This window comes from Canis lupus, chromosome 24 (genome assembly GCF_011100685.1).
Source record: "Canis lupus familiaris isolate Mischka breed German Shepherd chromosome 24, alternate assembly UU_Cfam_GSD_1.0, whole genome shotgun sequence".
Lineage (NCBI taxonomy): Eukaryota > Metazoa > Chordata > Mammalia > Carnivora > Canidae > Canis > Canis lupus.
In genome coordinates, this window is record NC_049245.1 from 7,708,075 (window position 1) to 7,725,087 (window position 17,013).

At 37.2% G+C, this 17,013-nt stretch overlaps 1 protein-coding gene across 4 annotated transcripts in view; it reads right to left on the bottom strand.

Annotated features, from left to right (window-relative positions):
* MACROD2 (mono-ADP ribosylhydrolase 2) overlaps nucleotides 1-17,013 on the bottom strand; it is a 2,007,046-nt gene that overhangs the window by 579,997 nt on the left and 1,410,036 nt on the right. For all 4 annotated transcript variants that reach the window (XM_038571576.1, XM_038571577.1, XM_038571579.1 and 1 more), the window contains one exon: nucleotides 11,690-11,720. In XM_038571576.1, coding sequence (XP_038427504.1) covers nucleotides 11,690-11,720 — 31 coding nt within the window. The remainder of the gene's footprint in view (nucleotides 1-11,689; nucleotides 11,721-17,013) is intronic.

Sequence of the window (17,013 nt, forward strand, 5' to 3'; positions counted from 1 at the left end):
TTCAGCTCCTTTCTTATCTTCTAATAGCAGAAGGCACATATTAATGTTATTCTCACCTAGCATATGATGAAGCTTGGAATTGAAGAAGAGGTTAGTGAGTGGATCATCCTGGGCTGTTATCTCATATCGTGATTGTCAAGCTCTTATCCTTGCTTCTCTGCCTTACTGGTGACATCTGATCTCAGTTCTTATGTGAACTAGCTGGATATGGCTAAACAAGTCATTCAAAAACTCTGAGTGTCATTTTTTTCCAGCTAGAAAAATGAGCTAAGACAAGTATGATATCCAAAATGCCTTCTAGTCCCTATGATCTTAGAAATTTCAAAAAAAAAAAAAAAAGTGCAAACTTTCCCCTCTTCAAGGCAAATGGCAGAGTAATTGTTATCTATTCCCCAAGATTTCCTAGAGAAAAGTAATGTGCTGCCTTATAACATGGGACTTCACTTTTGAGGCCACAATTAACTACAATTACTTTGTCTCTATTATCGTCGAAAACTTATATTTATATACAGAGAAAATAAAATGTTTTCACTTAGGGCTTAGATAAACTGTAGAAAATTTGGAACTGCTGAAACAAGTTGACTTTATTTTGTAAACAATAGTCTACAGTGGTTGTGGCTAAGGGTTATTTATATAGAAAGCATGGCATGATGTTGAAAACAGACTTCAATTCTAGATGGCTTAACTCACAGGGCTCAACCACAGGACACAGAGGTGGCTGAGAGGAGACAGGTAGTTTTCAGAGAAGCAGTAGAAGTTATCCAGCAGCAAGTGAGGTGGATTTTATGGGAGAAAAGACTGCTGGGATGCCTGGGTAGCTCAATGGTTGAGCATCTGCCTTGGGCCCAGGGCATGATCCTGGGGTCCTGGGATTGAGTCCCACATTGGGCTCCCTTCATGGAGCCTGCTTCTCTCTCTGCCTATGTCTCTGCCTCTCTCTCTGTGTCTCTCATGAATAAATAAATAAAATCTAAGAAAAGAAAAAATAAAAGAGAAGAGACTGCCGATTGGTGTCATTCAGAGCCTGAGTAAAGACTCCTTCAAATAGTAAACTGCTTCCTCAACAGTGTCAAAACTCTTCTCAAATCTAGGAAATGGGAGTGAATAAAACATTCAAAAGCCTCGGCCCTCAAGGAACTCAGACTCCAGTGGGAGAGTAATAATGATAATAATAGTGGCAAAAACAAAATTACTATTAACAATAATAGTAATGATAATCGTTAAATGTTCATCTTTATGTGTCTAACATCATGATAAGCATTTTAATGCATTATCTAATTTAATCTTACAACAACCCTGTGTTAGAGGCATTAGCATCCCTATGTGACAATTGAGGTCATTAAATTCTGGAGAATAATTTGCCGGAGGACATACAACAAATAAGAGACAGACTCCGAATTTGAACCTTGATCTATAAGACCCTGAAACTCATGACCACGGCCACTTTGATACCCATCCCCATTCTCCATCATTCCTTGATCCTCTGATGCAGTGATATGTAAGACTAATAACACATAGTGATATAGACCATGTTACAAAAAAAACAAAAAAACAAAAAAACAACAACAACAAAAAAAACCTACATCATCACTAAGGTGAGCAGGACACCAGAATCATGAAGTAAAGATTGCCTTTGGAGAGGTTTGAGAAAAACTGGAATAGTATCTAAAAAGGCATCACCATACCCAAGGTCATCTAGGTTTTTGCTAATGTGTCTTGTAGGAATTTGAGAGTTTTGCATTTTACATATGTCTATTACCCATTTTGAGGGTTGTTTTTTTTTTTTTTTTTTTTTTTGTGAAAGGTATAAGGTTTCTGTCTAGATTCATTTTTTGCATGTGGATGTCTAGATGTCCCAACATCATTTGTTGAAGAGACTACCTTTGCTCCATTGCAGTGCTTTTACTCCTTTATGAAAGACAAGTTGATGACTACATTTATGTGGGTCCATTTCTGGGCTCTATTCTGTTCTACTGATCTATTCATATATTATTTCACCAAGATACACTGTCTTAACTACAGTAGCTTTTTTTTTTCTTTTTTAACTACAGTAGCTTTATAGTATATTTGAAATCAGGTAGTGTCAGTTCTTGTTCTTGTTCTTTAACATAGTGTTAGCTATTTTATAGGTATTTTGCCTCTCCATGTAAACTCTAGAATCAGTTGGTCAATATCCATAAAAACAACTTGCTGGTATTTTGATTGGGATTATACTGAATCTACAGATGAAATTGGGAAGAACTGACATCTTGAGTCTTCCTATCCATGAACATGGAGTATCTTCCCAGTTATTTATTTATATAAATTGAGCTTTTTATCCTGTAACCTTGCTATAATTGCTTATTAGTTCCAGGAGGCTTTTTTTTAAATAAATTCTTTCAGATTTTCTACAAATGATCATGTCATCTCCAAATAAAGACAGTTTTGTCTTTCTTCCCAATCTCTATACCTTTTATTTCTTCTTTGTGCCTTACTGCATTAGCAAGTACTTTCATTGTGATTTTGAAAAAAAGTAGTGATAAGGGACATCTTTGTCTTGTAATTGATTTTAGTAGGAAAGTTGTGTTTTTCACCATTAAGTATGCTGTTAGCTATAGGTTTTTGTGTTCCTTACCAAGTAGAGGAAGTTCCTCACTGGTTTACTAAGAGTTTTTATCATTAACTTGTGTTAGACTTTGTCAAATTATTTTTCTACATCTACTGATAATCATATAATTTTTCTTCCTTAGTCTAGTGATATGGTGGGTTACATTAATTGTTTTTGGAAAGTTTAACCAGCTTGCATACTGGGATAAATCCTACTTGATCATGGTATAAAATTGTTTTTTTATACTTTTTAAATTTTATTTGCCTACATTTTGTTAAGGACCTATTTATTTTGTATTTGTTAATTAAAAACTTACCAGGACTTACCGTATGTCTGACTTTTCCGTATGTCTGACAGGGCTTAAAACCCAGTTTCCCGGGCAGCCCGGGTGGCTCAGCGGTTTAGCACCTGCCTTCAGCCCAGGACCTGATCCTGGAGACCTGGGATCAAGTCCCACATCAGGCTCCCAGCATGGAACCTGCTTCTCCCTCTGTCTCTCTCTGTCTCTCTCTATGTCTCTCATGAATAAATAAATAAAACCTTAAGAAAAAAAAAAAAAAACCAGTTTCCCAATCTAAGCTCCAAAGGAAAGAAGTCTTAAGTAAAGAGGAATATGTTTTATTGAAAATGTAGTTGCTTAGAAAGAAGATCTGGAAGGACTTAGGTAAACTTAGATTCATTGAGAACATTGATAAATAAATTTAGGTAACCAAATTATAGGCATGAGGTAATTTCATGTTGTTTTTGTTAATTTCAGTTCAATTTTCAATCACTTCTGGCAAATTCTCCCTACTGACTATGGCTGAAATGAGAGACAGGTATAAAAAACTAATTTTTCAGTTCTAAAGATTCTAAGGAGACTTTCTTTGACTGTTCAGGAGGTTTACATCCACATTCATATCATCATTCTCTCTCCCCATTTCTCTCTTGGTAATGTTTTACTCTATTATGATCAGACTGTTTCCTACAGTCACATTTCCCTAAGGCTCCTTGGGATGCAGGATGTTGATCTATATCTGTTTAGGATCTCAGGTATGTTTTTAATGGTTATAGCCTTAGGGAAATAAAACAAATTGTAATTGATTCCTCCAAGGATTTCTATGGAAATGGGCCAAAATTACAAATGTAATAAATGATACAATTATTTATTCATTCTTAATATATTAATTTTAGTTTCCACTGATGTATCTGCAAATTTTGGTACAAAAAAAAATGTTAATATGATTGAGATCAGATCCCAAGGTCTGAATATACTAGCTAACAACTAATGGTAAGTTCTGAGTCTTAAGATTTCCATACTTTCAAATTTCTCAGGCTTTAGGATTATAAAGGCATTTTAATAAAGTATCTGCTATCAAAATCACCAAATATTCATGCAAAATTAAAACTATCAGTATTCAAAAATATTTACTGATTCTGGGTAAATGACATTGCCCCAAACTAAATTACCTATGAGTGACTGGTTTGATTTAATTTCCTTTACTTTTCCTCCTGAGCAATGATATCTAGAATCCATCATAATTCAATGTTTCCTCCTTTCCACATAACAGAACTGTAGTCAGAAATGTGGATTCCACACTAGATATTCACGAGGCCAAATTCTCTCCAGTGGAAATGACAAGTGCTTCTCTGCATACAGGGACCATAAGATAGAGTGTGAGCCCATCATATGCATTTCTTTTTCTGGGACCAGGACAGGTAAATACATGAGAACAATGGCTTAAGGTAGGCAGAGCAACTATTTGACACCATGGTAGATTTCTGGCTCCTTCAATGACAGAGTAGAACAAATCCTCCCACAAGCAGAATGTTCACTTTGGAACTGTTAGCACAGAGAGAAATAAACATCTCTATTCACTAAGCCATTCTATTTTAGAGTCCCTTTGTTACAGCAGCTTAGCTTTACTCTAATATAGTCTCTTCCAAATGCATTTCAAGATGCATTTTAAAAATATAATCATTGACTAAAAAGGCTTTGACATGAAAATCATTGTCCAAAAGATCTAAGCATACTTGACTTTTCTAAGAACCATCAGAATTATTTTTTAAGTCCTTCAGAAAGAGAGCTGAGCTCTGTTTATTTAAATTCACCCTTCAGATATAAGTATATACAAGGGGCAAGGAAAAGGAATGTCATTCAAGATTGAGTGAGAAGGATAAGCAAAGAGCATGGAAATTATTTCCCTGATAGAACACAAAGTGTGGTCAATTCTTAGATGTCCTCAGACAGTTCCCTAGGGACAACTTCTTAATAGTGCTCCTATTTTTCAGTGGGGCTACAAGATACTCCCAGAGTTACTACTCTGTGCTTAGGCTCTGAAATGTACTGAAATGGCTTTCCCATTTCTTTAAAAGGCTTACTGTTTTAATACTTGTTTTATAAGAAAAGTTTTTTTAATGTAGCATAACAATAAGTGGCAGCCTCTGAGGAAGGGTGGGTTTGAAATCATTTGCACCTTTTAGTCCTCAAATTTTTACCTCATCACAATTGTAAGGAGAGACAGCCACATCTCAGAAACAGTATCCAAGTTGCAATCTTTATTACTTTTTGAAACACTATCTCTTAATTAAGTCCCCAAATCATTTAGTTTGAACAGAACGCCAGGGAGAAGGACACTGGTAGTTCATTGCACCCACAGTACCAGAAAGCTAAGTTTCCAGGATTTTCACCTCCTTTGGCAGGTCCCCTGGGGTCTCACTGCCTGTGGGTCTCACTGTCATTTTCATGTAAGCTGAATTAGCATACATTGTTGCTGGAATTTGAACTATTTTCCAGAGCAAAAGTAGTCTTTTTAGTCTCTTAGTTTGGTATCTTTTTGTTATTAAACACCCAAGTAACTCTGAGAGAGCAAGAGGGGAGTTTCACATTTTGTGAAAATGCATTTTCACAATGAACAAATGTGCATGTGTGAGTGTATTTGCTAAAGCTGCCTATTCAAATGGTAAGCACTCAGGGGTTAAAAATATTTTAATAGCTAGAATGTCATTGTCCGTTAAGCTATTTCTCCAGTGCTTCATTAGGATCAGTTTATAAAATAATATTTAAATGTGATATAATTGAGATGGGTTTAGCCTCAGCACTGCATATTCCCAAAGGAAGTAAGTTATACTGGTTCTAATGTTGCTTTGCTTTGAGGGCCAGCAATTAACTCCAGGCTTGCCAAGAACAATAAGGTTTCATATAGGATGTTGCGACTAGGACAAAAAACATAGGATGTCAGAGAGGGAATTTATGAGGGAGAAAAGAGTCATCATTAGACCACCTGAAAGGAAGTTCTCAAAGCAAATGGAAATATCAAAAGGAAAAGAAGAAAGTAAGAGGGAGGGGAGAGCTGTCAGGGGAATGAAAGGGAGGGGCACACATTTTTGTCAAATTTACTCCGGTTCCCAAGTGTATTACATAAGATAACTCTTCCAGCGAACCGAGAATTGCCCAGCAATGGTTGTCACACCCTCTGAAATCTGTCAGCATTTAAAGCTAACGGAGGGCATGCCCCTAGCATTGCCATTGGATGATGTCCTGGTTTCTTTCCAAGTCATGTCTGTGAATTTGGACAGAGGTAGTGATAAAAATATTTGCTGAGTAAATATAAGGTTAAAGAAACATTGGGCTGGTCTTCATTTTACCAGTTAGAAGCAAAAGAGCAAACTTGAATTGCAGATGAGGAATTCAATTAGAAAAGCTGTGTCCTGGCAGCATTTCAAGGAAAGCAGAGGGAGGCAAGGTGATTTGATAGAAACAGGCCTTCCACACTGATAACAGAAATATACTGAATAATTATGAAAGCTGCTTTAGCTAAGTTACGCTGCACTTAAATTTTTTTTTCACAAATTTCCAGCCAATAACTCAACATCTGAAATTCGTTCCTCTCTGAAAACACCACTTCGTACCTGGAAAGCAAGCTTCAAGTTTTTTCTTTAACTCCAGAGAGAATATTTTCCCAGTTACTCAAGGGATATACTTTTCCACCTGGGCTTCATTTCTGTTAACTATATTGACTCTCATAAAATAGACTAAAATTAGTTTTGCTGTTCACTTCTCAGTAAGAATTCCATTGCCATGTATCATGTCTAGCCTCTTTTGTTAAACTTATTAGCACCAAAGTGTCCAAGTCAGGCTCAAAGGGCAGAAGGCACGCATGAGATCTGAAATGTCCATCAGGGAAGTTCAAATCTGTCCCTCTGAGACTGGTTTAGCAGCCAATTCAAATCTTTAACAGGAATCTGGAAGTTGAGAGCCCCTGTAAGCCTCATCTGGATCTATTTTTCCAAAAGTAACACAGGACTTTCTTTGGTATTTTACCAAATGTGGCTTTTCATCCTGAGTGTAAGCAGGCGGTCTGGCGCTCTCTGGAATCATCCTGGAAGCATTAAGTTAGAGCAGTCACAGCAGTTGCTGAAAGTCAGAGTGGAAAAGTCTGGTTCCTATTCCAGGAGAACTTAAAAGCGGGCAGAGTTTGTTCTTATTGTGTGCCTGCCTTAAATTCAGTTGCATTGCATGGTGGATATTCTTCAGTCTGTGTCTTGCAGTAAGAGGCAGCTGGTTTTGCTGCCATGAGGGTCTGTCCTCAAAAGGCTGAGGAGTGGGGAGAGGCTGGGAGGGAACTGGCTTCCTCATTGGCTGAAAGACCTCTGAAGCACTGGTGTATATGAGATCCTCCAGACACACTTTGAATGCGAGGATGATGTCTGAGTTTCCACGAAATGGGAATGCTTACTGTTGAAATTACCCTGATATGAGATCATTTTTGGCAATTAAGTAACCAAACCCCTTCAAAAGATAGCTCTACCATAGTCAAAAATTTTAATAGAACAAAAGTTACAGCGGCTTTGTGGGCCATAAATCTAAAAGTGAAGGTAAATCCAAAGTAAACAGCCGTCTGAGAAATCACAGCAAGCAGGGGGTGGGCTGGTACGAGGGCATGTCGGGAGAAGTGAGGGTGGGCTGTCAGAGCTGATCTGTACTGCTCTGACTGACCACCGTCTCATGGGCCATAATAAACAACAAAGGGGCATGCCCTCTCTCTCTCTCTCTCTCTCTCATTTTTTTAAAGTAGCCTCCATGTACAGCATGGAACCCTATGCGGAGCTTGGATTCAAGACCCTGAGATTAAGACCTGAGCTGAGATCAAGAGTCAGATGCTTAACCCACTGAGCCACCCAGGCATCTCAAGGGCCATTTTGTTTCTCTTTTTTTATTATTATTTTTATTTATTTATTTTTGTATACATTTTATTGGAGTTCAATTTGCCAACATATAGTATAACACCCAGTGCTTATCCCATCAAGTGTCCCCCTCAGTGCCCGTCACCCAGTCACCCTGTCCCCCCACCCACCTCCCCTTCCACTACCCCTTGTTCATTTCCCAGAGTTAGGAATCTCTCATGTTCTGTCTCCCTATCTGATTTTTCCCACTCATTTTCTCTCCTTTCCCCTATAATCCCTTTTGCTATTTTTTATATTCTTAAGGGGCACTTTCTTAAGTGAAGTTAAGTGCTGTGTTCAGCTTGGCTCTCTGACTGAACAAATTCTTGAGTTTTCATTTTACCATATCAAGGTAGATGATGTTGCCTTACCTACAAATACCATTTCTAGTTGAGCATACTTTTTTAGAAGTATATTTTTTTTATTTTATTGTAAAATAGAGATGTTTGTCCATTAAGAAAATACTAAGAAGCCTTCCTCCACCTGTTATTTTGCCAATCAATAATTCTGTGATTTGTATCTTCAGTTAGGCAACACTTTGGGTTACAATCATTAACACTGTTATCAAACAGCAACTATTTGCTGAGCTTGTCCTATAGATACAATGCTAGGCTCTGGCTGTGCACAGACCTGGTGGTGAGCACAGGATATGTAAACAAAAATCTATGGGCCAGAAATGAGGGGGCAGTTGTTAATTGTTCAGATTACAATGCTGAAAGATTTCAAAAGATATAATGACTACTAAGAGTTGACATATTCAAGGAAGACTACTCAGAGATTAATATTCAACTTATCAGCGTGTGGTATGTTTTTGTTTGGATATCAGGGGTGTGGTGGTGATGGTGTATGTGATTTCAGTGCATGTGTGAGTATGAGTGTGTGTGTGTATGAGTGCATGAGCATGTGTAAATGTGCTTTATGGAAGGCATACAGGGCTGGACCTGGCAAAGTATCTAACAAATTCTGAGATTTATCAACTCATTTGTGGGTGATGTAAGATGTGTCCATCGCAGATACATAACAAGAAATCTCTAAAACTATATTCTGGAAGGAAACACTAATCCTGAGAGGGCTGAGAAAATTAACATTGATCAAGAAACTTTAGGAAATGCTGCAAAATAAATCATCCTTTTAAAGATGCAAGGGATACCTGGGTGGCTGTCGTCTTAGCATCTGCCTTCAGCTCAGGTCATGATCCTAGGGTCCTGGAATGAAGCCCCACACAGGGCTCCCTGCTCAAGGGGGAGTCTGTTTCTCCCTCTGCCCCTACCCCCTGCTTATGCTCTCTCTCTCTCTTTCTCTTTTGAATAAATAAATAAAATCTTTTTTTAAAAAATGAGGATGCAAAGGTACATATAAATATCTTGGCACACCAATTCACATCCTCAAGAGGAGATTTCCTCACCCTTTTCATATATTTTGAAAACACTGGTTTAGGGAGATACATAAGGCACCTATTGTTCAGTCCAAAAAGAGTAAATATTAAGCTGCAAGTAATGGAATATGATCAAAGGCTCCCGTGCAGATGGGAAACATGCACCAAGTGGTGTTTTAGACAAATTAATCTAGTAAGACAGAATATAGAATAAGGAGGGGGAGGCTAGAACCAAGGGACTGAATACTCTAAATCCATTCTCATACAACTTACAAAGTATTGAGAATTTTGTTTGCTTCCTTTTTAAAACTTTTCTATCTATGGACCAATCTCCTCAAATAAAGTATGATTTTAAATCCCAATAAATAGAGATAAAAGTCAAACTGATTTGGATAATGAAGGAGGAAGAGCAGGGGGCTCTGAACAAGAGCAAGAAAAGGACTGACTATAATCATGGGTACTGGGAGAGAATCAAGGATGAAATGGAAAGTGATGACTTTACAAGGGACATTAGGAAATAATTTCCAAATTGCAAAATGCTAAGTGGCCCATCAACTAAATGTGAAAGGTACTAAAACAAAATCTCATGGAGCTAAAAATAGATCTAGGCCTCAAGCTCCAGTGAGGATAACAGAAGGCAAAATGGCACCTGACTTTGTGGGTATCAGCCTCACTTTTAAATGTACTCAAAAAATAGAGGGGGAAAGAAATGAGGAGCCAGGACTTGAAAACTATCCGTGTTGACGTAACATTGTGAAAACTGATGAAGCTTGCCTGGTGGCAACCCTCCAAGCCAGTGGCTGTGCCTCCCTGTCAATGCCCTCCCCCAAAGCCCTCAAGATCTCCTTCCTACCCAACATAATGGAGTACTGAACAAGTTAATATTTCTTGAGCCATATTATTCTCTCTGAGCAGAAATCTTTGTCTTTCAGGGATTAAAATCAGTCATGAACCACTTTAGGTTTTCTTTAGTTCTTACTATTCTCTCTTGATCCTCTCATTTTCCTGTCCCTCGTCATTGCCCTTTACTTCTCTTCTCTTCCTGCCCCCTCCCCCTTTCTCAGTGTAACACATTAAATTCCCTTGAAGTTTTTTGCACATTGTCCTAGATTCTCAGAAACAAAACAGCCACCAGCAATCTGAAAAGATAATAAACATAGAAAATAATGAAGTGTATAGTATTGTTTTAGGCAGGCAGGTGTTTGTTTGCCTGTTTGTTGTCAAGGAAAATAAAGACTGTCATGAGAGAACAGTCACAAGAGGGGAGCCATTACTTCAGGATAGTCTGATTTGACTCCAGACAAGGTGAAATTAAGATGTGGACTCACTTTGCATTCAATGTTTCCTTTAAGCAGATATTTAAGATTTCTAACTGGGCACCTGTGAGGCAGAAAGAATGGTCATGATGGAGATTATGCAGATGGTTCAGTTTATTCCTCTCAGGCCCAGTATCCATTGTATATCCATAAACATGGGCTATGGTGGAATCTGGAGAGGAAAAAGTCATGCCTCAAATTCTTAAATGATGTAACCAAATCCTTCCCCATTTAACTTGATTCAGGCCAGTTTTTTCCATTTTATTCTAAGACTTTCAAAAGAAATACCATATTAAGAGGAAATAAATCTACCTTTGACATCAATTTAGGTATATCTTCCTCATAGAAATGAACTTAAACTATTTCTTTACATTTGTACAAAATTTTTTTTTTTTTTTTTTTTTTTTTTTGGCTAAGAGCCTCCATGTGAGAAGTTTGAGTTCAGAAGGGTGTGAATCTATTTTGCCTGATCAGAAAACCCTAAAATGACAACTAAACCCTATGTTACCTTAATATTGTAAAACACATTTATTAATGGCCCGAGGGAAAAAGGAAATGGCATTGTAGGTGGAAAAATATATCAAAAGCTTTAGGTTAGTGAAAACAAGTGATTATGAAAATATTTTGCTTCCATCTTAGGTGAAAGAGTCATTATCTAAAACAGTCCATCAACATTAAAAAATATATTTGCAGCTTATTAAGATTATTTGTTTTTATTAACAGCTACTTTGGATATTTTTAAAATTAAGCATACTGATACATGCACGTGCATACATTTTCATGTTTCCATTATTTTGTAATTCACGACAAAATAGTGATACTGCTAGGCTTTATATGCATTATAATTCATCTAAGAGAAAAATCTAACTTTATTAAAGAAAACCCTATTAAAGATCAAATCGTACGAAATCAAAATATTTTGTTTAACAAAAGACATTAAGACACAGTGTATAACATCATTGTGGACAGTATCCAATACCACAAAATTCAAGAACACAAAAGAATACCAATACCACAAAATTCAAGAACACAAAAGAATATCTGAATGGCCTCTTGAGATTTGTCCATGGGATTTGACCCACCTTTTGAGTCTCTTTAACACACAGCAAACTGTATCCATCAGAGAACCTTTTATTTTTCCTGTTAGCCTAGTCTTTAACAAAAAAATAAAGAAATACAAATATTATCAAAAGCTAGATCACTTACCATAAATGCCGGTTGAGATGCAGGGAAATGCCTGTGAATAAACCATAAAAATAACAATAAATTTTAAAAGAACAGCTGCCCAACCTGACATCTTCTATTTTAACATCTATTTACTTGATAATGGGAGGCCTTCTATTCACATGCTCAGACCTCTAAAGTTCACTCAGTTGGAGCAGGAGATACTGTGGAATATGGGCCTATTTGATTAACTGAAAACTTATCAGCAGCAATCATACCCGTTCAAAAGAGACAGCTGTCAAATTTCCAGGAATTTTGTGAATCAACTATTAAACACAGTTATAATTAAGAAATTCAATCATATAAGCCTGCAATGAAATGTTACATCTAAAACAAATATATGGAAATTATTTCACCCCCTCCTAATTATTTTGCCACATTTTACTATTGCCTTTGCTTTTGAGATGACTTAGGTCTATTATACATTTATATAATATATAATATAAGTAATGTATATCATATATAATATAAATAGTATATACTAGTATATACATTTATGTAATATATGTTAAATAATATATAAATATATATTAATTATAAATTTATATATAATATAAACACTATATAATGGCATTACTACTGAGCTTCCTATCCCAGCTAGACATTAAGTGATGTCATTAGTGACTTAAAACCTGAAAATATCAATCAATATTCACATTGGATTATACTTGTGGGTCAATTGAAACCATGGGTTGGTTAGAGATAGGGGATTTTTATAACATTTGCAGAAGCTTTATGTAAGAATCAATAAGCAGTATAGAATTTATAATAAAAGGTATTGCATATTCTATTCTTACTTGTAAGTTGTGTGCTACACATTTTTTTATCAGTAAAATTTAAAATACGTGTATATATATGTATATGTATATATATATACACACACATATATATATACTCCTTTTTTTAGAGTCAGTTTTTAAACATTTACAGACAAACTACTGCTTAAACCACATGCAATGGACTGAATGTTTGTGTCTTTCAAAATTTATATGTTGAAGCCCTAATGTGATGGAATCTGGAGATGGGGTCTTTGGGAGCTAGTTAGGGGGAGGGTGGAGAACCCATGATAGGGCTCCAGTTCTAATAAGAAAAGGAAGAGAGCTAGCACTCTGCGCTTTTCCCGTCCTGAAGGTACAATGAGAAGACAGCCCTCTGCAAACCAGAAAAGGGGCCTTCACCAAATCCCAGATCTGCAGGTATACTGATCTCAGACTTCCCAGCCTCCAGAACTGTGAGAAATAAATGTTTGTCGTTGAAGCCACTCAGTCTACAAGGTTTGTTATAGCAGCCCAGACTAAGACCCCATATTTTACCTAGCAATGTGTAAAGAATTTGACTGAAAGAGTCGAGGAACAAATATGAATATATAGCTAGCTCTCTAAATTAGGCTAGCAGTGGAATGTGATCTGAGCATAGCAATGTCCTCTGCCAATGTACCTCTGTGTAAATTTAATCAAGTTATTTTCATCTTTCTTGGCTTTTTTATTTTTCAGTTGAAAATAAAGATGATAGCATTTACCATATAGAAATGTGCCATAGAAATTGATGACGGAATTTTTAAAAAATGTGACTGATAATGTGCTACAGAATCCAAGCACTGCAGCTGCGGTTACTGTAATAACAAACATTATTACTGAGCTCAACAATGATGAAATGTCTGTATTTTTTTCTTTATATCTTTGAGTTAAATGTGTACTACATTTTATATCCCTTAACATTTTTATATACTGTATGTTTATTCCCTTTACATGATGTCCTATTTAAAAAGTCACAATTTATGTGATTTTGTTGTAGAAAGAGTAATAGTGGACTCTGTTAAACCACATCTATAAAACTCATCTATATGTCTGCAAAGTGATAGATTTCTTTTTTCTGTTCCTTTACTAGTAAATACTACTGTTTTTAACAAGAAAATAGAACAGTTTTTGAAATGGAACAGGAGCCACTTTTTTTTTTTTTTAGGAGCCACTTTTTAACCAAATTAACGAGTTCATTTTTTCATTTTTTGATTCCTTGGGCTCTGGAGGTGCCAATAAGATGTGAAGAGTGTTTTTGAATGATTCAATACATCCAAGAACACAGAACCATGAAGAGATAGCATGAAGCACATTCTCCTGGAAATACTCTAGTCTTTTTAGAGACATTCACCAAGACAATTGACAGGCCATTCTGCCCGTGTGAAAGCCAGCTGCAAGCTTACTGTAAGCAATTTGTTACAGATAGAAAGGGCTCAGAGTTCAGGAATGGCCTTATTTAAAAACACAAATACAAATTAGAGAGGATGCAGGGTCATCCCTGTTATTTTTGCCATGCTCATTCACATTCTGCTGTGCCTTTTAAATGAAGTAGAGGGAAGCTCAGCCCATGGAGTGAACTGAGCACATAAACATCACCCATCTTGTGTTTGCAACAGAGAGAGAGAGGTTAGAAACTGCTGCCTTGAGCCATCCAGCAGAGACCAGAGACGCCATGATGTTTTCGACAAACAAGCCAAGCCCCCTTTAAATCCCATCTGGATATCTTTCCAGTTCACCATGTTGGGTAGTTTACTGACCTTCCCTGGGCATCTGTTTCATCATTAGTAAGGAAACTAATGAAAAAAAGAGGCTCAGCAAAAAAGGGTCTGTGGGAGGTTTAGGAGGAATAAGGATCACAGGACAGGGTGTCTGACAGGTAGCAATAGCTTGATTTGTGATGATTCTTGAAGTGGTGCTGAGATGCCCAACAAACTCAAGGGAGAATTGCTGCCCTACAGCAGAGCTTCCCAATCTTGGCACTATTGATATTCTGGACCAGATAATTCTTTGTTAATGGGGGCTGTGCGGTGCATGGTGAGATGGTTGGCAGCATCCCTGGACTCGATCCACTTGATGCCAGTGGTATCACCTTGGTTGTGACGATAAAGCTATATGCCTAGGCATTGTCAAATATCCCCTAGGGGGCAAAGTCATCCCTGGTTGAGGACAATTGCCCTAGAATCTGGGACCTAAATCCCAGCAGTGCTGTCAACAGTCTCCAATTATCAACCTTTTCAAGGATTGCCTCAGACACAAAGAGCTACTCCATTCACAGTCATTATGACCCTTCCCAGGGAAATCCGTATCCAAAGACTAATTAATATAAAGCAGAAAGGCCTGGGCTCATTTCAGCTTGCTTCAGTGCAACACTGAAGGGCCCTGCCAGCTCCAGAACTCATTTTTCCCTCCTCACTCCTGCTTCCCTCCTCTCTCTTCTCCAGGTGTGGATCCCAAAATCCTAAATAAGCATCTTGCACCCTAATCTCTGTCTCAGAGTCTGCCTCCTGGGGAACTGATCTAACGACACTCTGCTTCCCTCTTAGGGCAAGTTATAGGAGTCTTTTCCACATTAGATCTACCAGAAGAGACACACTGAACAGTTAATGGCAACTTTCATTTGCTTCACCTCCCAGCAATATCTTGGAATTAATCACGCAACTTAGTAATTGAGTCTGAATGTACCAACTGCCTTGTCTGTTTTAACAAGGACAAATAGCTACATCTGAAAATGACATAGCTGCCTTGAATGCAAAGGCAAATGGTAGTGTAATGGAGGATGACTTTGATAATATTATTGCATTAATTCAAACAAAAAAGCAATGATAAAGCAGAGATGGAACTACAACATCATGGAAAAAGTTCATTTTATGTAAAACAACTTTGCATGTAATTCATCCAAACTAAATCTCCTCCATTAATCACTTTTCATTCATGGGGGAATAAGGGAGGGAATGAAAGAGGTGGGGAGAGAGAAAAAGAGAGGTTGAGAAAGAAAGCATAAGCGAATGAGCTCAACTAAGAGATTTTACAGTATATAGTCTGTGTTCTTTGCTATAATAAATTTTTGATAGTGTCACCAGAAGTGAGTAGCATGGGATTTCTTTATTTCAAAGTTGTATTTAACATAACTACTTCCCACAAAAATCCTCTCCTGTGAAAGAATGATAGATTGTACCAAAACGTAGGCCAATTAGCCTGGTTTGTTTCAAGTGCACACAACTCAACAGTCACCTGTGGAACTTGAGGAATGACATCACCAGCCTAATTTGTAAGGCTCCATTTTCTCCTTCCAGAGGACCCAGGAGCAAAAAGTCTTCATGCTAATCAGACCCCAGCATATAGCCACCAGAAACTTGCTTCATAACACTTGAATTTTAGGCTTATTTTTCCAAGTCAACATGCACTTGCTCTCTTGGGGGAAAATTAATCATTTGACTTGGAGAGTGGAAAAGGATTTTTCTTTCGTGAAATTATAGATTGAGCCATAAGTGGAAACACTTCCTTAACCCAGCATGTTGGTTTCAAATGCTTTTGTAAAAACACTGAAATCCTTAGGGCTATAGACTATGCCTCCCATCCTCTTGAATATCTATTTCTACTCATCCATTTGAGGGCAAGGAAGGAAATTGCCCACTACCTTTTTTGTCTTGATTCTAATAGTGCCTCAAAACCAAGACAATAAGCCCTAAGCCACATCATAACCATCCTTTGTTTTTCCCTGACCCTTGATTCTTGGTTCATGCTTTCCTACAAAGTGGGAATTTCTTTCTCTCTTCCTTATCCATGTTCATTGCCATCTATCCATTGCTTATGCAATATCCTTGCTGGCTGGGGAGGACTGCCTCTCTCCCCAGCTACACAGGAAGGTGTTGATTGACCTAAGTAAGTAGCACACATCCCCCTTAGCCAAAAGTAGAGAGAGATGGAAAGTTCTGACATCAGTGAGCTGTTGGTGTAAATTAACTGTAAAGTGCTGCAGTCTCAAGAATCTTTCAATTGCTGAGCCCACACTTTCCTTCTTGTTCAGTCAGTTTTAGTTAGATTTTCCATTATTTGCAAGCAAAAGCATGCTACCTGATATACCTACCATTTAACTGTTTTTAATTATATATCCCATTTCACGGAGGAAGCTATTGATTGCAAGAAACCCAATTATTTGGTTCTACTTTGTGTACCACTAAGAAAGAGGAAGCTCAATGAGTTGAAATATAACGTGTTTTCTTATCCTTTAGGATTTGTATTGTATACTTAATTGAAATTGCTATTTTGGATTTATTTACATAATTTCTTAAATCACCTCTTGCTCTAGGGAATAGATTAAAAAGAGATAAATTGATTAGGTTTTCCTAAAACTAGTCCACATTCTGAGTCTGGTACTTCTGAATCATTTTTCACTATGAAGTCACAGGTAAGAGTATTCCATAGTTTCATCCTGAGGTGTTGTTAGTCCAGTTCTTCACAAGAGCTCCACTATGGACTTCTCTTCCAAGCTTCTAATACCTTATCTAC